Source organism: Balaenoptera borealis (genome assembly GCF_965194805.1).
Source record: "Balaenoptera borealis genome assembly, chromosome: 20".
In the NCBI taxonomy this organism is placed as follows: Eukaryota; Metazoa; Chordata; class Mammalia; order Artiodactyla; family Balaenopteridae; genus Balaenoptera; species Balaenoptera borealis.
The window spans coordinates 59,225,255-59,248,112 of NC_138879.1; the positions used below are offsets into that span (position 1 = coordinate 59,225,255).

Genomic DNA, 22,858 nt, shown 5'->3' on the forward strand with positions numbered 1-22,858 from the left:
CGTGAGGTGGAGGGAGGGCTTTTGCGTAACAGCAGATATGGCTGGTTATTACCGTTGTGACTTTTAGGTCAGTTTCTACAGCCGTGGGACTTAACTGCAGTTAAAACTCTGAATCACTTGGGAAGCTTTCCAAAAGAGCAGATGTTCAAGCCCCAGACTCTGACCCACAGACTCAGAATCTCCAGGGTGACAAGGGTCTGGCGGGTGTACGTCAACAGCTCCACTGGGGACTGGACTTCCTTTCCCTAGTAAAGAACATCTTACTTGGAGGGTGTTATGCTCAGTGAAATAAGTCAGAACGAGAAAGACAAATACTCTATGATCTCACTTACACGTGGAATCTAAAGAATACAACAAACCAGTGAATACAACAAAAAAGAAGCAGACTCGCAGACATAGAGAACAAACTAGCGGTTACCAGTGGGGAGAGGAAAGCGGGGGCAATATAGGGGCTGGGGATTAAGAGGTACAAACTATTAGGTATAAAATAAGCTAGAAGGATATATTTTACAACATGGGAAATATAGCCAATATTTTATAATAACTATAAATGGACTAACACTTCAAAAATTCTGACTCACTATCTTATACACCCATAACTTACACAATATTCTACATCAACTCTACTTCAATAAAAAAATAATAAAATAAAATTGAATTAGAAACTTAAAAAAAAAATCCTCAGTCCCTCTCTGTCTCTGGTTCTCTCCACATTGCTGTCAAGAGTCGCTCAGTTTAAATCTGATCGCGTCCGTTACACGTAGTGTAAGTTCTCCAGTGGGTCCTCATGGTCCCTCCAAAGCTGTCCTTGTCTATTAAGGATACGAACCGGAATTACCAGAAAAGCTTCAGAAAACCCACACGTGGTCAGGTTCTACCCCAGCAGCTCAGGTTCACACGTGGGGCCTGAGGATTTGTGTTTGGGGTCAATGGTGCAGAAAAAGACGGCACTCCTTAACTTCTTTTTATCTTTCTGGCCATTCCTCTGAAGGGTCTTAAGGGGGAGGAGCGGTTTATCTCGAGATGGATTTTCGTGTCCCCGCATCTCCTGGTGAAAAGACACCTATCAACACCCTAACGTCCCCAACAGATGTTAACGGCTTCTCAAAAGATGCAGGTCCGTCATTGTTCTTTTCGGTCTTGGACACATTATGACGTAACCAGAGGGAGTGGGCCTGACCTGTGCTCTGGACGGTAATTACATGCTGCTTTCTTGGTGTGTCTGTGCTGACTTTTTAGGATTTGGGGACAGCACGACCGAATTCTCGACAACAATAAATCACTGAAGCAAAAACAAACAAAATACAAACGAAACGGGTCTCCTCCTGTTTGGCCTTGTACTTGTCCGGTCCGGCGTCGGGTGTTCTGCTGTACTCTCAGGTGTGACCTCTGAGAAGAGCCTGGGTGACGGTGATGCTGAGTGTCCTGTTGTCACCCCCACATTGCACACGAAGTAGCTGTGACGCGACCACTGGACCGAGGCGTAGACTACGCGGCCAGGTGCCACGGTCGAGGCAGGTACGTACAGTCGCCAGGCGCACGGGATCAGCTCCCGCGGCAAAGACAGGTTACGTTCCCGCGGGCCTCTGGTCCCGATGTTTTGCACGTCGTGAGCCTCAAGCTTTCCACTGCTCTGCACGGGCACCAGCGGCAGTGGGAGCGCTGTGAGTACTGATTTTGGGGGTTACAAGTCGGTCTGGGCGAGCAGGTGAATTCGAAAATAAGGGTTCCTCAAATAATCAGGATGGGCTGTACCCGTGGGGGAACTTTTCAGGCCACCAGCCGTGCTATTGTCACTAAAAGCTCTGCAAGCTAATTCTTTTGTTACGAAGGGAAAACACAGTAGATGCGATCATTTGATAAGGCTTATTTGGACAAGGCAGGCAATGTTTAACTAATCTCTGACAAACATCCCTCCCTATTCAAAACAAGCAACCGGTTCACAAGTAAGCCGTACACTGGTGCCTCTTCAGTAAGAAGTGGGTAACCTCTGTGAGTCATTTGATACCAACCATCCATGGGGCCCATGCTGGAATTGTTTTCTCCCGAGGCCAGGAGCACAGGCTGTTCGAATCAGTCCGACCCCCTGCCCCCTACCTCTCTAGCCATCAGAGCCCAATGGCAAACACCTGTTGGCACCCGCCGTGTGGTCGGCAGCGGCTCACACGCGGTGCCCCTAACTCCACACACTGTCCGCCCACGATCCACAGGCTTCCTTCTGTATCACCTGCTTTGCGGCTCAGTCGAGGAGGCTGATGATTCTGCCTCTGTTACCTGCCGTTCTTCCCGGGAGACCACAGCACACGCACGAGGAAGACCTCTCGGCAGCAGCCCCCCGCCTCCCGACCCACGCCGCCCAGGGCTCGGGCCCACCGACCTTCCAGCTCGCCAATGCGCTGCTTGTTGTGTAACTTGACCGCTCGATGTTGCTCCACCTGGTCCTCCAGCTCGAAGATGGTCTCCTTCATGTCCTTGATCTCCGCGTCGCTCTCCGACGCTCTCTCCTGCAGCTTCAGGCTGGTTCTGCTCAGCTGTTCTGCCTGATGATCGCAGACCTCCTTCAGGTAAGAATAATCCTTTTCCACCTGGAAGACAAGGACGGTTCCCCAGTCACCTGGACAGGAAAAAGCTCCCCGCACGTCAGCGTCAGGCCCATCGATGCAGCGGCAGAGGAAGCTCTGGGCACGTGTGTGCCTGGCACCGTCTTTGTATCCTGAGCCTCGGAAACAGCCAAGGCAACAGATGTGCAGAGGAACGTGATGGATGTTAAGTGGCCAAACGGGGGGATTCTGGGCCCCTGCCTACAGCCTACGGAAAGCTGCACGTGCTTATTAAATACCCGCCCTTCCTGCCCCTTCCGCGGTGCTGCCCAGCCGCCTCGCGTCCGCTATGCCGCCGCGCCCCCTGCTGGGGCCCCAGGAGGCTGACACCTCCCCTGCACACCCCAAACCTCTGTAGCTACAGTGTTTCTTTAGAGGAACATCCATGTGACAGCAATGCCAGAAACGTGCACATGCCAGACACGGAGAAGCGCACAGCACGCCCATTTCACCTGTTCAAGTTTAATCAGCGAACGTTCTCAATATACAGAAAAGCACCAAAGGTGACGGTAACCAGGCACCAAAACAGACGAGCCAATGGTTAAATTTTGCCACGTCTGCGAAATCTTTAACGTTTGTTAAAGCCTCAACCTTCCTTCCCACACCAGAGAGTGTCCAAAAATTGGCAAGTGGTTTTTCCTCGAATGGTTTTTCAGGTTTACTATATGTGGACGTGCCCATGATAATACACAGTATTGTTCTGGATGTTTTTAAATTTTGACACAAATGGTATTACACTGTATTAAGCTTTTGCAGGGCACTGTATTATACTGCATTGTATCCTACGGTAAGATGCTCTTGTCCTGTATTATACTGTGTCCTGTTATATGCTACGCTGATTACACTTCTGTAACTTGTTTTCAACTATGTTTTTGAGATGTATTCATGATACACATTGCTCTGGTCAGTACTTTTTTTTTTTTTTTTTAAAGGAAAGCTTTATTCTTTTTTATTTTTTTTGGCCGTGCCACAAGGCTTGTGGGATCTTAGTTCCCCAACCAGGGATTGAACCCGGGCCCCTCGGCCATGAAAGCGCCAAGTGCTAACCACTGGACTGCCAGGGGATTCCTTAAGTCACTACTTTAGATGCTGCATAGTGTTCTATTGTCTGAATATACTAATCATTTTATTATTATGAACTATACCCTGTTTCTGTAGTTCTCTGTTATTAAATAACTATATATTTGGTAGGTAACATAAGCTTGATACCTAACAGATTTCTTACTAGATTTGGGAGAGGGGGGTCTCCATATATGATACAATTTTTTTCCAATTGCATTTAATGTACAAAACGTGTGGGCCGTAAGCTCTGTGGGGACAGAGTCCGTCTGCAGTCTTCCCCGGTGTATCCCTGGTGCTGACACTGTCAGACCCATAGGAGGCATTTAATGAGTAGCTGATGAATGAATAAACAAACACTGGAGGGCAGTATTGCACTGGTTTTCAACTGGGAGCTTGTGACAAAGGATAAATAAGGAAGGAAGGGAAGAAGGGAGGAGAAAGAGAGAGAAAGAGAGAGAGAGAGAGAGAGAGAGAGAGAGAGAGCGCGAGTGCCGGTGTGGGCAAGGTAAGGGGGAGAGTGATCGGGAGAAAGGGTGGCTCTGGAGGGCCGTGCCCATCGCTGCAGGGGGGTCAGGAGCCTGAAGGCTGCTGTGTGACATCCAAGGGGCGGAGGCTGCAGGCCCGGAGCCAGACTGCAGAGTTTAAATCCCAGTTCTGCCAGACCAAGCCCTGTATCCTTCCAGCTCCCTGCCTCAGTTTCCTCATCTGAACAATTAAATGAAACAGTGCACTTCACGAGTTTATCACAGTGCCTGGCATATGGTAGGCATGCGAAGAAAACTATTATTTCTCTCTGTCTTCGTGTATGCACATTAAATGATAATACAGGTCCAAGAAAATTACAACACATGGAAAAGACCAGAAGTCTTCTGTTCTACAATAGCTACTTTAATAAACGGAAGGCAACTCTTAAAGAGAAAGAGCCACTACATCTTAGCTACTAGAAGGCTGACGTCTGGCAGCCTTTAAAAAGCAGCCACGGAGGGCAACTGTGAGTCAGACCTGGCTTTTCTTCTGCAGAGTGGCCGGGCTGCATCATGGAACCCTCAGGCTGAGGGCTGCTCCCCTGGGGTCTAGAAACACGCCCATTACTTGGCTGGGACTAAAACGGGAGGATAGGACCAGGTGAGGCAAGGCCGAGGGCCTGAGGAGGCTCTCCGCGTGCAGCAGAGGCTGCCGGCCTCTCCCGTTACGTCCTCCGTGCTGGGGTCATGAGCGCAGGCACCAGCGTAAGCTCAGGGGCGGGGAGGGGCCCCTGTGATGTGTGCCGAGCACGGCTGAGGTCAGCCAACCCATAAGCCAGTGCACCCTTCCAAATTACACACATCGCTCTTCCTTCTCGATTTTGGGATAATTCTCTCAGGTTTAGCCATGTATTCTGGAAAGCTCTTTTATTTAAAAGAAGAAGAAAAAGAAAAACCCTAAGTAGCTTCACAACTCCTCCCGCAGGGGCTGGGTAGTAACAGGGAGGTACTGTTATATTCCTCTCACAGAGTAACTAACGGAGAGAGAGAAAGATTAAATCATTTGAAAAGAGCAGTCTGTTCAGCCGCTCAGGCCAGCACCCTGCCCCCCGCGACTGTCGGGTTCCAGCTGCCCCCGCACCCAGCCACTTCCCGAGTCCAGCTTCCCTAGTCCGAGAACCGCACTCCGCACTCACACACCCGGTGACGCGGTTTCTTTCCAACGCTTCCCTTTAAAGTGAGAAATCACTCACGCGTTCCAAGCGCCTCTCCTCTTCAGAAGTCAACTTTCTCTAGAAATGGGCCGTGCAGAATTGCATCACAAATATGTCAAATGAATTCCCCGGAAGCCCGGGAAAGGGGGCGCTTAAAGCCGGCCCCTGATGCTCTGACAACCACTAAAGGCAGGTGGCAGCAGAGACCACTCGGGAGGGACCGTCTTGCGGGGCTCAGCCTGAGCCGGACGGACGGGGCTGGGATCTCAGCAAGGCTCACCTCCTTTCCTCTGGCCTGTCAGACACTGAAACTGAGGACCTGCTATTGTCGCAGGCCTGTTCCCAGGGAAACAGACCCTGAGATCTCTGGGCTGTGCACAAGGAACTCACCCGGGAGCACTGTGGAGACCCGCACCTGCAGGGGCGGGGACGGGGTGGGGGGAGCAGGGCCGGCAGCAGAGGGGGGGAGCGGTGGGGTGGTCACAGCGGAGGCTCGGCTCCTCCCAGGGCGGCTCTGCCCCAGGACGCCCTCCAGGGCTGCCCCACGCCGAAGCCAGGCCTTTCTCCACGCCCTCACCCCCAGGGGATTAGCCATGGGGGTGGTCACCCCAGGAAGGAGATGGCTCTCCCCACAGAGGGCAGGTTCGGGGAGGGGCTCCGGCGGGGCACTCGGGGGAAGAGGGCTTCAGTCCTGGGGGCCCTGGGGGCGCCCCCCGGCCCCCCCAGATATTACAGAGCATTCCTGGGCTGGCCACGGGGGGCACTACACACACCCCTAGATTCTCTCCCAGGGGAGTGGACAAGTGGTTGGGATGGTTTCACTGCCAGGTGATCTGACCACGGCGGGTGAGGGTCGTCTACACGGGCAGAGGGTGGTGACGGAAAGTTTAGAATCCTACCCACCCCACCTGCAAGGACGTGTCCTCCCCTGACGCCGCTGAGACGCTTTGCAAACCCCAGCGAAGGGAAATGCAGGGTGTTCTCCTACTCGTATTCTTCCCGTGTCTCAGATACTGGAGGGGCAAGGGGTCCTCGGACACGAGAACAGAGGGGCCTCCTGGACTCGGAGGTATCTCCGCCCGGCCTCGGCGTCCGCCCGTGGCTGGGTCGGCAGCTTCCGAGAGCAGCCGGGCTTTGCCGGCCTGGACCTCCCTTCTGGCTCCACCACACCCACATCCGACAGCCGTCCCTCCTCAAACCTGCTCCGTGTTCCGTAACACCCCACCTCACGGTAAGCAGCACAACCACAGATCTGCAATGAGCTGAACCCCTCCTCTCTCCTGCACACCCCCAAACGACCCGCCTGTCCATCAACTGACGAAGAGATAAACAAAACGTGGCCCGTCCGGACAACGGACTATCGCTCAGCTCTGAGCAGGAATGAAATTCTGGCTCACGGTACGACGCGGATGAACCTCGAAAACATCATGTCAAGGGAAAGAAGCCAGACGCAAAAGGCCACACACTGCGATTCCATTTAGATGAAACGTCCAGATCAGACAAATCTGCAGGGACAGAAAATAGAGCAGCCGTGGTTGCCAGGGGCTGGAGGGAGGGGACTGCTCCCAGGTACGAGGTGACAAATACGCTCTAAAAGCGATTGTGGGGACGGCTGCACAACTGAGAATATACTAAACCCCACAGACCTGTACATATACTAAACCCCACAGACCTGTACACTTTATATGAATTGTATCTCAATTAAGCTGGTATTAAAAAAGAATTCTTCAGAGGCTCCCGCTGGCTTGAGGGAACAGTTCAAAGCTCTCGACTGGGTCTCCTCCGGGCCCACCGCAGGTGGCCACCGTGCACTCAGCAACTGCAAACCACTTCCTTGATCGGCAGCCGAGAACTTACTGTTCTCTCCCTGCGACATTCCCGCTGTCCCCGCCCCACCAACACACCTGGGTAACCCCGACTCCCCTCAGGATTCAGGTTATAAATCAAACAAGAGGACGTGTCTTGATGACTCAGCTTTTCGCTGTGGACTTCTCTACTGTGTTTACACGTAAGAAAATTTTTCCTAGTTCATCGACACCCAACAGGTTGCTCTCTTCAAACCCAAGGGCTTTGGCCATAAGACTACAGTGTATTTGAGCCCTTAGGTCTGCTTTCAATGGTTCTTTCTCTCTCCTCTTTATTTTCATGTAACCAGGAAGCAGTATAAGTCAGGGATTAAGAATAAGAGTTCGGGGGTCAGACCCAACTTTGAATCCTGGCCTTCATCAGTTAATTAATTAAGCCTCGTAACTTAATCATTCTCTGCCTCAGTTTCCTCAACGGAAAAAAAAAAAAGATAATGACAGTACCTACAGCCTAAAATTACGATGATTAATTGAGATTAAATGACCTAAAGGCCCTAAGAGTGCCTACTAAAACGGTAGCTGTTATTAAAATATGATAAACTTTTATTTTTTAACATACTGATATAAAATTCTAGCAGCCTCTCTCTCCTAATTCTGTTGCAAGTTTCTCTGACATTCATTCCTTCATTCATTTACTCACTCACTCAACAAGCATTTACCGGGTGCTTAATACATGGAAGAAGTCACATGTCATGACTGTACATAGCATGACGGCTTGAGTAACTGTACCATGAGTGTGTGTTATTTTGTTGTGTTTGTTTTACATCGAACTTGGTTATTCCAAAACTCCTTCTGCTGACTCTTGGCCCTGCTCTGAGCAGACACCGCTGATGGAGAGCCGGGTCTCACGCACTCTGGCCTACGTTTGCACTAGTTTTTTACAATGCTACTCTGCCACGGGAGAGGAAATAGGCTAACTCAGTCTGCACTTTTGTTCTGGAAAAAGAAAAATGGCGACGGAAAACTCAAGGAAGAGGGTAAAAATCTGTATTTCACCGGGGAACCCTCGAGGAGACCTTCAGAAGCCAGGGCTGTGATGCTCCCCGAGGTGGTTCCCAAGATCTCACCGGGGAGGCAAGCGCTGGGGTGGCCAGAGGCTTCACAGACCAGCCCTGTGGTCAAGTTAAAGAAGAGAATGGCGCTCAGGCCCAACTCAGCACCTCCGAGGTGCCCAGGGTGGGGGGCAAGAGGTCCCAGCTCATCCGGGACATGGCCACCTGGGTCCACAAGCCCACAGCCCCCCCAGAGCTGAGGGTCTCCCTAAAGAAGGGACGCTGCAGTTGAGACCGAAGGCTTAAGACAGGACCGGCAGGGGGAGGAAGGGGGCAGCCACAGCGCCGCCCCGCAGACACCTGAGGACGAGAACTTCGCCCGGCGCCCGGCGGGGATAGGGGTGGAGGGCAGTGAAGGGGCCGAGGCTGGAGGGGAAAGCAGACAAGCCGACGGGTGGCGAAGTGACCACGCGGAGTCCTGCTGGCTGCGGCAACGGCTCACCTACCCAGGGGCCACTCCCCCTTCTTTTCTTACTTAGAACGAACGCCCATTTATTCAGGAATCAGGCTGTGGCCCTGTGATTTCAGGGAAGGTGACCAAGGGAGGGTGTGTGACCCAGTTCTGACCAGGTATAAAGGGAGGGCTGCTGAGGGGCTCCCAGGGAAGAGTTCTTCCCACGGGACTGAGAGCCTCCTGCCTGCAGGGACCGTGGGACCAGACACTGAAGAGGTCGTGCTCACCTGCACCCCAGGCAGGAGGGCTGAGAGGGTCACGGAGCCGCCAGCCTGGAGCCGTGAGGTTACCCCGCCTGGACCCCAGACTCTGGGTTACGGAGTAGAGCGCGCATCTGCCGGCTCGGGCACCGACGTCGACCAGGGGTCTGTTTCTCACGGTCCAAAGCATCACCTGGGTGTCCTCACGGACCATCTGCTATTTAAGCCAGGGTCCAGGTCCCGCCAGTCCTGGCAGGGTCCTATTCTCAGTCCCAGAGATGGGATCATCCACTTGGCCACGCCGTCCTCTCAAATTCTGCTTCTGCCGTTTGTGGCCAGTGGCTACCCTAATTATTCTGCCTTGGTGACCAACGCTGGTTGCACGATGATCATGTCACCTCTAGTTTTCCCCGACCACTCACAGCAAGTGTTTCTTTACGATCCCCTTACACCTCGGGAAAAAACACCTGAGTTTTTGCAGAAAGAACTGAATCTCTAAAGATACCACCTATAAGCTTTCAACCTCAGGAGGGGAAAAACATCAGTGTTTTCTCTGAAAACGTCTAGGTTCCAAGCCTTATAAATTCTCTACCTTGACATCAAGATCCCAAATGAATGAAAACTTGAAAGTCAAAAAAATGTAAACCTGGGTTGCATTACAGTCTGGAAACAACGATGTGGTCCAACTCCACGCCCCTGGCTGGCTGGGGCAGGCACCTGTGCGATCGCAGGAGGCCGAGACTTCAGGATTCTGTGGAAATCAGCCCCTCCCTCAAAGCTGTGCAGAGGTAGGTTACACACTCACAAAGAAAGCTGTCAGCAAAGTTATATAATGGGTGTCACAGAAGCTCAAAGAATGAAGACATTAGCTGAAGACAAAGAAATGAGAGGAAGGGAAAGCCTACAAAACATTCACACCATTGACAAACACACCCGCCAACTGTCCACTCACTGTATAAGGAACTGATAACACACGCCCCCCCGCCCCGTACCAAAAAAAAGTACCTTTTAAGGCCTTTCCGAGGCTCTTCTAACAGTATCTGAGTCACTTAAGTATCTTATCTAAACTGGAGACTTCTATAGATTTACTAAATCTAAAAGGTCACAGAATGGTTTGGCGTTGCCTTTCCTCTCTGTAAATAGGTTATTTTGTTCTTTTCTCGTAATATTCACCTTCTGCCAAGAATTAGGGTGGACGGATGCAGGGCTCAAGGGCAAGAGCTGTTCAGCACCACGCAGTCTGCTCAGTGACAAAGAGGACAGCCACCCTGGCATCTGCTTAAGGAGGTTACGTTTGAAAGTTCTATGCAAAGCGTCCAGTGAAGCAGTTGAGAACTGGAGACTTAGAATTTACCCAGGAATGCAAAAGTGGCTTAACACCAGACTGCCTTAGAAAGTCTGTTACCCTAATCCACCTCATTCACACATTAAAGGAGAAAACTCATTATGATTATATAAAAACTATAAGATTTTAGTAGATGTACAAGATCTACTGCATAGATCTTACAGATGTCTAAGATCTACAGTAGATATAGAAAAATTCAATCCCCAACCTTTTTTTAAAAAACAAGCAATGAAGTTAAAACACTAATTCTTCGCAAAATACTCGCATAACTCAATAAAAGGTATATAGCCAATGCCTACCATGGACATCCTTCATGATGAAATGCTGAAAGCACTCCCTTTAAATCAGGAACAAGGCCAGGATCCCTCTACCATCACGCTTCTACTGTACACTTGGAAGGGGCCCACGGTCACCAAATTAACCATCAGCTGAGTCCGGAGGACCCAAGCGTTCCAGCTGGTCCAGCATTTATATCCTCATTAGAGTTTTGTGCTAAAAGTGCTCTGGTTTCCTTTGGGCAAGAGTCCCTACGTCTCATCATCTAAGTTCACGGTTGCTGGTGGGTCAGTTGATATGCTTCGGTGGGGCTACAATAAGCTATTAGTCAGGCTCGGAGATCTGGGTTTTACTTTCCTACGTAACAGAAAAGGGCATGAAGATTAGAAGTTACAACTTCTCTGTGTACACACACAAAATCACAGGCCTAAGATCTCGATCCGTGACATCATGCCTCACACCTTTTACCTCCAACTCATATCAAAATACGAGCTAGGACCTTTTTCATCCTACTGTCAAGTATTTGATCATTCTAATCAGCAAGCAATTAATAAAGATATGGAATATACGAATAATATAATAAACAGCTTGATTTAAAAATTCTAGACTTTACCGTCTTCATTTAGCCAAAGCTATAATAAGGGGCAAATTCACAGCTTTAAATACTTATACTATCAACCAAGAAAGGATAAACTTAAATGAACAAAGAATTCTACTCAAGAAACTAGGAAGAAACCAAAGAAATATACAAAAGGCAGGATGAAAGAACTGATAAAGATAAAAGTAGAAACAGATTAATAGGAGAATTGATAAACCAATCCAACTGGGTCTTTGTGTTCACGGAATGTGGAGTGACATACTCTATTCTCCTGAATAGGAAGATTAAATATGGTAATTATGCCAATTCAAGTTTGTATGCATGTCAAAATGTGCTTAACCTAGGAAAATGTCTGAAAAGACAAAGAGTAAAATGTTAGCCGCATTTTTTTCCTCCAAGTAGTGAGATTAAATGTAATATTTATTTTCTTCTTAAAACTTTTCTGTGATGAATATACAACTTTTTGATCAGAAAAATAAGCTATTGTCTTAAGATGCCAAATTATTTCTCGCTGACACGTGTATTTAATGTAATGCCAATGGAAATAACAAAGAGACAGATGAAGGACTGAGGGAGAACTTCAAGAAAGTTGCCTGGGAGATCAAACATTTTGCAACAGAGTAACGGAAGGGGGATTATTCCAGACAGGAAATCTCAATGTAAAGCTACAAATTACCAACCAACAGTTCACATGGGCACCTGGCTAGTACCTGCCAAGGGCACTGCTTCCACACTTTCAATAAAATGCTGTGAATTCAGAACACAATGATAAAAACTTCTAACACTGCCCACCACTCAGATCAGCCCAATGCCAGAATCAGGTTGCAAGTGACAATTCTTAAGGCAGATGAAGCAGGAAAGAGAAATCCCCCTGGGGGTTCAGGGCAAATTTGTTTCTTAAAAGAGTGACAGCCTCTGAAATAAGGTGGGAAGATGTTTTCAACCTCTCTCACCAAGGGACCCCTAAGCACAGACCCAGAGCTTAGAGGAAACAGGAAATTGGAAGCCACCTGTCTACACTTTTCCAGCACTGCTCTGTGGGTGGGCAGAATATCACACAATCGGGCTTCCCTGGTGGCACAGTGGTTGAGAATCCGCCTGCCAATGCAGGGGACACGGGTTCGAGCCCTGTCCGGGAAGATCCCACATGCCGCACAGCAACTGAGCCCGTGCGCCACAACTACTGAGCCTGCGCTCTAGAGCCCGCGAACCACAACTACTGAGCCTGCGTGCCACAACTGCTGAAGCCCGTGTGCCTAGAGCCCGTGCTCTGCAACAAGAGAGGCCGCTGTGATGAGGCCCGCGCACCACAACAAAGAGTAGCCCCCGCTCGCCACAACTAGAGAAAGCCCGCGCACAGCAACGAAGACCCAACGCAGCCAAAATAAATAAATAAATTTATAAAAAAATAAAAATAAAAAACAAAGAATATCACACAATCACCAGCAATCTTCACCACAGAACAAAGGTCCAGACTGATTAAAGGATTATTTTTAAAAATGAAGGTGGTGATCATTTATTCGATCCTGGGTTGGGGAAGATCTTTCCAAGTAAAAAGGGGAAGGGTAAAGGAGGAAATGAAAACCAGATCTGAATGACCCAACAACTTGATACCAAGTGTTGGCTAGGGGTCAGGGAATCCCTCTGCTGGTGGGAGCACACCTGTGTCACACTCCTGGCGGCCAATCTGGCCAAACGCATTCAACGTCCTTAAAACAGTCATACTCTGACACAGTAAGTCAATGAGTAGGAATTTTTCCTAAGACAGAGGGACAAAAAATGATTTACACTATTGAAAGACCGGAAAAGAACATAAATGTTCAACAACAGGTGACTAGCAAAGTACTTAGGAAATATTTATAGAACAGAGTACTGTCTGGCCTTCAACATCATGTTTCAAAGAATAGTTAATGATGAGAACATGCTCAGGAAACATCAGATTTTTAAAAACTTAATATACACAGGATGACTCTAAAAAAAATTTGTTTTAACTTGTGGGATACACACACACACACACACACACACATATCTGGAAAAAAACACCAAAGTAGTGGTTATAGCATTACTTGGTGGGGAAACTTGGGGTGGTTTTCGATTTCTGTTCCGAGGTGCCCAAAGCATGGTATCCGAGACACCTGGATGCCTCACACTCACTCCTTCAAGACTCCGCTAACTGCCACCTCTTCCAGCAAGTCCTCTGGCACTACCACCTCCTTTATCCACGTTATTCTAGGTGTTCCTCTGGGCACTGGACTCCGGGCTGTCCCCTGCGATGTTCTTTATCCCCGCACCATCTTTATCCCTGCACCAGACTCACTATATCCCCACTACACATTCAACTGCTGTAGCCAGAAACGGGGGTGTCTCATTTCTGCATCCCCAGTCTGTCTGGACTCTGACAGATCTTCAGGCTAGAATGCTGGATTATGAATGCAGTCGAGGGCCTGATTCTCTGTGCCGTGTGCCTCTAAAGGCCGAGGAGGGCTGTGTTGACGAGGATGAGCAAACACTGGCAGAGAGAACGCCCCTTACCTTGGACAGCAGGCTTGAGACACGCTTAACCTCACCATGTGCCGTCAGCAATTCCTGTCTGAGCTCCGCGCAGGACTGTTCCAGCTGGTCCTTCTCGGCTCGGGCCACTGTCAGCATCTCCTGAACGTCACAGCCCTCGGCCGTGTGCCCCGGGGGGCTGCTCTCTACAGCTTTCGGCTTCTCATTCTCCAGGTGAGCCTTCAGAGACCCGTTCTCCACCTTGAGCCCTTCCAAGGTAACCCGACACTCCTCCAGGGTCTTGGCCATCGCCCCGCTGTCACGCCGCTCCAGCTCCAGGAAGGCGGTCAGTTTCCCGTTCTCCTCCTTCAGGTGTCGGACCGTCTCCAGAGCCCCCCGGTGCTCCTCCTCCACCGTCCTCAGACGGCAGGTCAGCTGCTGCTGGATGTTGAGCAGCTTCTCTCGCTCGAAGCGGCCCTGCTCCAGGACCTCCGTGCACTTCTGCTCCAGCTCCAGGACTTTTCCTTCCTGGGTGCCGGGCTCCTCGCTCTTGACTCGCTCCTGCAGGAGGGCCATCAGCTTCTCGTTCTCCTGACTCAGCTGCTCCGCCCTCTCCCGATGCTGATGAAAGGACGCTTCCAAGAGCGTCTTCTCGTCCGTCAGCTTCTCGTTTTCAGCCGTCAGTTCCTGCACCATCTGCTGCTGGTCCGACAGCTCCTGCAACGTGGCCTGCAGCTCCTCGGCGGTGCTGTGGTGGTTTTCTTCCATCCTGTGGATCTTCTCCGTCAGGGACGCCAGGGACAGCTCGCTCGCGGTGTGCGGGGAGCTGCCGGCCGCCGAGCACTTGGAGCTCTTCACCAGGCTCCCGGCGGGGGACAGGGGCCCTGGGGGGGCGTCTGCTGGGATGTGCTCAAAGTCGGAGGCGTCCGGGGACAAGGAAGCCTTGGTGACATCGCTGCTCGAAGAGCCCGACGTCCGCAACACACCTTCGTGTGGGTTTTTTTTATACGCGTCGATTTCGCCCGACAACTCATTTCCCATCGGGCTCCCGAAGCTGGACTCCTGAGTTACCGACGTCCGGCAGCTGCTGTCCCCGGTGTGACTCGCTCCCCCCTCTGAATTTGGGGAATGCTCAAAATAAGTCAGTTTCTCCTTCAAGGCCCGGTTTTCATCCTCAAGCTCAGCGAGCTCTTTCTGGAAGTTCTTGTTCTTCTCCTCGAGGGCTCTGATCAAAGGCTCCGAGTCACCCGGCAAGACTGACGCTCCGTCCACGCTTGGGTCCAAAGCGTCAGCCCCTTCGGTGTTCTGAGTCCACTTCTCCATCCATTTCTTGAGTTCACTTCGGAGCCTGTTAATTTCACCATCTTTCTCTTTGGCTTCTGCCAAGAGTTCCCGGACCTGGGACTCGAGCGCGGCCTTCTCTGCGTCTTCGTGCTCCGGCCTGGGTCTCGTGGGAGTGGCCCGCACGTGCTTGGTGGGGGTGGGCGTGCTGGAAGAGGTGGGGCTGGATACCGCTTTCCTGGAGTTGGAGGGACCGCGTGGCACCGTTCTCTCTCTCGAGACAGCTACCGCGAGTTCTCGAGGGGTGGGAATGCCTGTCCGCTTGGCTGCTGCCACAGCCCCTGAAGAGAGAAGGAGAAACCAATGAAACCCAGCGAGCGCTTGTATAAACAACTCCAACTACAGGGCATGGTGAGCAGGGCGGCTGTTGCCTCCCTCCATCCCCCCTCCCCTAGGTAACTACCCGGCTCTGACTGGGGTTTCTGTACCTGTACTTCGGCGGGGAGCTGACTTCAAGCCGAGCTACTCAGCATAACCCCATCCCCAGCCATGGCTGCTGGTTCAAGGCACGGCACGAGCCCCCCCAGTCAAGGTCAATGAGACACAAGGAGAGGTTTCCTGGGCGAGTTTCTAAAACATACTGGACACGGGTGAGCGATCATGTTAAGTCTGGCGATGGCTGGCAACCACCACCACAAGAGGAAGGTGAGGATGCAGGGTAGAAAGAAGGAAACCGAGCATTTAGTGGGCTGTGGAGCTGTGGACCAGTCACCCTGAGGCGGGCCCTACCCCGGCCTTCCAATTACACAAGCCAACAGTCACCCTTCATAAGTCACCCTGAACTGGGTTTTCTGTAACTTGCAACGGAACACATCTGAACTGAGAGTCCTGGCAACTAAACAAAATACAGGATTGTTGTGAATTCCTAAATAAACACTCAAAAAAAATTTATCATTAACATATTTTGACTGGGCACAAATTCGATGAAGAAATCAGAAGACCCAAATAATACTAAGGAGACATTGATCTGATTCAATGACCTATTATTTTTAACCTAAGTGTGAATGCTGTGTGCATTTATATTCATAGAGAAACAAGAACCAACAGGATAAGGGCCCAGTACGTTCATCTATGGTATGGTTTTCAATGCCAAACGGATTTACATAACATGGAAATGATTCAGGATTTATAATACTTATAATGGGAAATGTAAGGTACGGAATTATTTGTTATTTTCCCCTATACCACCATCGTTATTTTTTTAGTCTTCATCTATACTACATTTTTAATTTTCACTTATACTATTTACTCTAGACGATGTCAAAAAAAATTCTAGGGGTGAAAACCCAGATATCGATCTCCTAAGTGCTCTAGAAATAAAACCCCCTTGGAGGTTAAAGTATAAAATGAAAAATCTGGACCTGTTTTACAAACTCAAAAGACATTTGATGAATCACAGCCAATCGCAGTAACTTATACGTTTGCACCGTGGGCTGGAGGCCTCTGCTGTGTAGGGAGGGTTGGAAGCAGGGACGCGCCCACAGGCTGGCAGAGGCCTCCGTCTTCTGAGGCAGAAGCAGAAACCACTGTGGCGAAACAGCTCTGAACCCACTGCCAAGACAGCTACTGAGACGTGAGCAGCTGCATCTCCCAGCATCCCAGAATCCAAGGGGATGAAGTGGAGGCGGGTGGCGTCCTCTTTAAGTGCCTGACGGCTGAGTGCTTTGAAAACTTTGACATAATAAAGACTAAACTGTCATTTCATATACTGGAAAACTATGGTTTTTAAGTTAACTTTTCCAAATTAAGTTACCAGAAAGCTAAGAGCACAATAATACACATGTAATGCATGTAGGTGTCCAGATGCCTCACTTGCCATCACGCTAAACAGTGACGAAGAAAAGATGCATTTAATTATTCTTGTAAAATGAAGATTAAAACCACTAAGCAATAAAACATTTTAGTAACACCAGCCCTCTGGAGTGAAGTAATCTTGGCAAGGACCATAATGAAAACTGGAGGGTAACTAAAGTTTCAACATAATTATAGTCAGAACAGGCAAAACTGAGAGTCCAGGACTGACTGCCATAGAGGCGTTTGCCATTCCTAATGATGCCACTAAAAGTAAGGCTCCTTTTCAGCTATTTGTTGGTTTGGGAAGAACGACAGAGGACCGGAGACCAACCCGGGCATCATTCCCAGCTACAGCTTCAGCCCTTCCTTTTGCCAACAAATCTTGGTCTGTTCGCCACTTGGTGTTACTTATGCCTTATCTAAACCACTAGGAATTTGCTTACATCAAACCAAAGTACATTAATGAAATGCATCCAGTTGTAGATTATGAAGCACACAGTCCAGCTATACTTTCACCACATCTGCTCCTTTTTCCGTTCTTGCCACTTCATCCCCGGAAGATCAGTATAATTTGCCCCCTGATCTTCTGAAAGGCTCTTCCCATCTCTGGACGCATCTTTCCAGAAACTGTAATGAGCTGAGGTTAAGTTGAGAGGGTTGCTAAAATTCATCATCAGGCCAAACTAAGGTGGGTGTCGCTGCCCCACCTGTGCTCAGACAGCCCGGCACGGTCACTGGCAGGGGCGCAGTCCCCCGGCTTATGATGTCATCCACCAGCAGGGTTCCTCTTCTCAGTCTCCTTCAAGTACTGAGTTCAGAAGCCTCACCACGGAACCATCCATCCTGCGCACGCTCCCTCACACAGGACAGCGGGGCAGGGCGACAGCAGGGGTGGCGGGAAGCCTGAGTCCGTGGACAGGGCCCGGCTCAGCTGGCGCCCTGAATCTTTCGTCTTCTTCCCCTCCTCACACCAGGCTTACTCCTACCGAGGCTGGTGGTCCAACTGCAAGAAGTTAAAATAAAAGCAAGCTCCACCTAACACGATAATTTTTTTAAACCGCGTGTGACGTGTCACGTTTCACAATGCCAAATGAAAAACTGTATTATACTGTGGTTGATCACAGGTGCATCCAACTACATATCACAGAGACACAGAACAGGAGAGTGTTAAGCTGGTCGGACTGTGAGTAATTTTCCTGTTTCTTTTTATAGTTACATTTATGCAATAAAGAAAAAAAGAGGAGGGAAAAATCCTATCATGCCAACACACAGAGAGAGAAGGGGGTGGGAAAAATTAATCTTTCCACAGAACAAAAAGCATGTTGTTGTACGTAACAATAGCGCGATCATTTCAATCATCGACCGGGTTTTCAGAAGTGATTCTCAGCAGCTGAAGGTAAACTATTTTCAGTCCCTTTCTGACTTCCTCATCTTACCTAAAGAACATGCTACTGGGGCTGTTCTAACGTGCACGGCTGAGGGAAACGGTGGCATTCTGAAGTAAATGATTAACCTTTGATTTATTCACCAAGGATTAGAGGACCTGCTCTACAGGAGATACATGTGGTTCACATCGTCACACGCCTGTTGCCCTGCCTCCTAAACACAAGGGGACTCACTCGTTCTGTGTCTAAAAATCTAAACTACTAGGTTAGTCTTTACTGTAAGTCTTCATAACCTTTTTTCTCGGAAAGTTCCAATAATTTCTTCACCGTCAAATCTAATTTCCCCGGGCTCCTCGTCCCTCTCCGCTCTTGGCCGGCGGCTCACTTTTGAGAATCTTCACTCTTTTTATTCACGTTTGACACTGGCATCAAACGTTTTTCAGGTTCTCCCGTTCAAGGAACCTTGAAAACATATTTAAAACTTCCCTCCCCCTTTCTTTTTGTAACCAACCAGTGGGTCACTCAAACGTATTAACTGGTTTTGGAAAAGTCTCCATATTTTTCCTTTCCCTTCAGTACTGAATCTAGGCCAGGTCCTTGGGATGTTCTGTTGAAATTTCTGAAACGTTCTCACAGGGCTTCCTGATTCCAGCATCTCCCACCTCTGATATGTTCTGGATCAGTAACCCTTAAATAACTCTCATTTTTCTGTTCCAGAATCTGTAGGTATCTCCTCTCGTCTGCTGCATCAACGTCAAACCTCTTCCCGTGGCTTCAAGGTCACTCCAAGGTCATGCATAATCTCTAAGCACACAGCCAACCATACTCACTATTTGGGTGTTTCTGCTCTCCACCACCCCCACTGAGCTCTAGCCAGTGTCCCCAATACACATGTGACTTGTGGAACTATCATTCTCTTTCCACTGGATACTTCTGACTGGCATTTAAACACACTTAATTCTCTTTAATTTAAAAGATACACGCACCCCTATGTTCACAGCAGCACTATTTACAACAGCCAAGACATGGAAACAACCTAAGTGTCCACTCACGAATGAATGGATGAAGAAGATGTGAGATACACACACACACACACACACACACACACACACACAATGGAATACTACTCAGCCATAAAAAAGAACGAAATAATGCTATTTGAAACAACATGGATAGACCTAGAGATTATCATACTAAGTGAAGTAAGCCAGATAAAGAGAAATATCATACGATATCCCTTATATGTGGAATCTTTTAAAAATGATACAAATGAACTTATTTACAAAACAGAAACAGACTCATAGACATAGAAAACAAACTTATGGTTAGCAGGGGGAAAAGGGGACAGAGGGATAAATTAGGAGTTTGGGATTAACAGATACACACCACTATATATAAAACAGATAAATAACAAGGACCTACTATATAGTACAGAGAACTATACTCAATATCTTGTAATAACCTATAACGGAAAAGAATCTGAAAAAGAATAGACAAATATATATGTATAACCGAATCACTTTGTTGTATACCTGAAACTAACGCAACACTGTAAATCAACTATACAATAAAAAATTTTTTTAAATAATAAAAATAAAAAGAATATCTGAATCCACATCTTCCTCCAGCTCATCTCTGATCTGCCCCTCCCCCTCACAGCAGAATCCTGCCCCAAGCTGTGTTTACTGGTTGTCTTCATTTCTCCCCCCATATCCCCTCCTCTGCCCACTCCCATTACTCAACCAAACGCCAGTTCATCAGTGACCTCCACGTGGTCCACTGCAATGGGCGTTTCCAATCCTCTCAGCACGGTGGGAACAATACCTCCCTTTTTGACACATGCCTCCGGTGTCACGCTGACCTAGCGCTCTCTGACCTCAGCAGCCACCCCCTGTCTGGTTCCTCCCCCTCCCGACTCTCTGCATGCTGGAATTCCTCAGGTCTCGGTCCTGGGCCTTTTCCCTTCTCTTACTACGAATATTTTCCTGGTGCTTCTACTCAGTGCCATGATTTTAAATACCACCTACATACTGATGACTTCTACATCCCTTCTCTCATACGGTCCTCTCCTCTGAGCAACATCTGAATATCAAACTACTTAACTTGATAAGCATAATTGAATTACCACAAAAATACCTCAAACTAGATAAAAGGGAGAAAGGAAGGCTAGGAAAGTGTGAACAGAATGGGCAAAGGCCCTGGAGTGCAGGGGAGGTGAGGTAGAAGGCTAACTGGCTGAAGGCACTCAAGGAAGGTCTCGCCATTGAGATTCAAGGTGACACACATCCACTAAAACAAGGCCAGGATGCTATGGAAAAGGAACAGAGATAAAACAAGAAGAAGCTCTCAGAAAATTTAAATATGTTTGTCAAATTAAAAGATTCAGTGGAAGGAATGGAATGCAAAATTAAGGAACTCTCTCAATGTGTACAACAGAATCGAAACAAGATGAAAACAGAAAAGATAAACACAGAGGGCCAATCCAGGCAATCAAACAATCAGTTAATAGAAGTTCCAGAACTATAGATCAGTGGGAACAGAGTGGAGGAAATAATCAAAGAACGGACACAAGACAATTCCCCAAAATTGAAGAATGTGAGTCTCCAGAATTCGTGTCAGGCAAAACAAACGAAAAAAGATCTACATGGAGATAGATACATCTTTTTTTAAAGTTTCAAAATACCAAGAATGCCTGAAAGTTTAGGGAAGGGGTGTGAACTGAGAATGAGACTGGCCATCATCATGTATAGGCAATACTGAATTCTAGAAGGCAACAAAGTAAATGCCTTCAGAGTTCTGTGGGAAAATGATTTTCAACCTAGAATTCTATACCCAATCTAACTATAAATCAATCAGAGAGGTGGAAAACACGTTTCAAGACACACAAAGTCTCAGAAAATTAAATTGTGAACACCCTTTCTGAGGAAGTCATTTGAGGATGTGCTCCAGGAAAACAAGGAAACAAATCACAGAGAAGAGGAGGAGTGATCCAGGAAGCATGGCCCTATCAGAGGAAAGCAGTCAAGGGAAGTCCAAGATGGTATCCATGGAGCAAGTCTGGAGAACAAGCCCAAGCTGGGTGAGAGGACAAAGTGCCTAAGAAGGGAATTTCTTTAACAGAACACCTCACTGGATGACGAGTACGGGGGGTGGGGGTGGCGGTGGGGGGTGGGAATGAGGGTATAATAAACATGGTGAAAAAAACAGAAACCTCATAAAAACAAGAAGCCACACAAGAAAGGTAACAAAATCATAGCACATGACTTCACTCTGCAAGGAAGACTATCTATGTAGTCATAATAACATTAATACTACTTAAATTGACCCAAAGTAGGATAGACTATTTTATAGAACATTTGAATATTATCATCCTTGCTAGCAAAAAAAGTTAAAGTACAGATGAAAGAAATTGGGAGGTATAAGACAAGGTGGAGAGAGCTGGCAGAAAGGGGTAGTAACAATAATATCCATCCTCATCTTACAAATGGAGAGTCAAAGATACTAATACAGTTGACAAAACAAGAAAAAAGATAAAATACATTATTAAAGTACAAGAGGTAACCACGAAAGGAACTAAAAATAGTGATATTATGACACTGGGAGGAGGTGAAATGTTATGAGTTAAATCCTCATCTATCATAGCAGGAATCCACAGAATGTCTAAACTTGAAAAATTAAAATACAGCAATGTCAAGAGAATGATTAGACAAGCCACAGACGGGGAGAAAAAATTCGCCAAAGACACATCTGATCAAGAACTGTTATCCAAAATACACACAGAACTCAACAATAAGAAAATGAACAGAGGAGTAGGGGCAAGATGGCGGAAGAGTAAGACGCGGAGATCACCTTCCTTCCCACAGATACAGTAGAAATACATCTACACGTGGAACTGCTCCTACAGAACACCCACTGAACGCTGGCAGAAGACGTCAGACCTCCCAAAAGGCAAGAAAATCCCCACGTACTTGGGTAGGGTAAAAGAAAAAAGAAATAACAGAGACAAAAGAATAGGGACGGGACCTGCGCCAGTGGGAGGGAGCCGTGAAGGAGGAAAGGTTTCCAGGCACTAGGAAGCCCCTTTGCGGGCAGAGACTGTGGGTGGCAGAGGGGGGAAGCTTCGGAGCCGCGGAGGAGAGCGCAGCCACAGGGGTGCGGAGGGCAAAGCGGAGAGATTCCCGCACGGAGGCTCGGCGCCAACCAGCACTCACCAGCCCGAGAGGCTTGTCTGCTCACCCGCCGGGGCGGGCGGGGGCTGGGAGCTGAGGCTCGGGCTTTGGTGCTAGCCGGGAGGGAGTCCGGGAAAAAGTCTGCAGCTGCCGAAGAGGCAAGAGACTTTTTCTTGCCTCTTTGTTTCGCGGCGCGCAAGGAGAGGGGATTCAGAGCGCTACCTAAACGAAATCCAGAGACGGGTGCGAGCCGCGGCTATCAGCGCGGATCCCACAGCAACAGGGGCGCAGAGGGAAAAATGGAGAGATTCCCGCACAGAGGCTCAGCGCCGAGCAGCGCTCACCAGCCCGAGAGGCTTGTCTGCTCACCCGCTGGGGCAGGCGGGGCTGGGAGCTGAGGCGCGGGCTTCGGTCGGATCGCAGGGAGAGGACTGGGGTTGGCGGCGTGAACACAGCCTGAAGGGGTTGGCGTGCCGCGGCGAGCCGGGAGGGAGCCGGAGAGGAGGTCTGCAGCCGCCGAAGAGGCAAGAGACTTTTTCTTGCCTCTTT

At 48.7% G+C, this 22,858-nt stretch overlaps 1 protein-coding gene across 5 annotated transcripts in view; it reads right to left on the reverse strand.

Annotated features, from left to right (window-relative positions):
- The window catches only part of SPECC1 (sperm antigen with calponin homology and coiled-coil domains 1), a 253,018-nt gene that overhangs the window by 78,989 nt on the left and 151,171 nt on the right, over positions 1-22,858 (reverse strand). For all 5 annotated transcript variants that reach the window (XM_082374046.1, XM_082374048.1, XM_082374044.1 and 2 more), the window contains 2 exons: positions 13,663-15,242; positions 2,378-2,585 (listed from right to left, as the gene is read on the reverse strand). In XM_082374046.1, the coding sequence (XP_082230172.1) occupies positions 2,378-2,585; positions 13,663-15,242 (1,788 nt within the window). The remainder of the gene's footprint in view (positions 1-2,377; positions 2,586-13,662; positions 15,243-22,858) is intronic.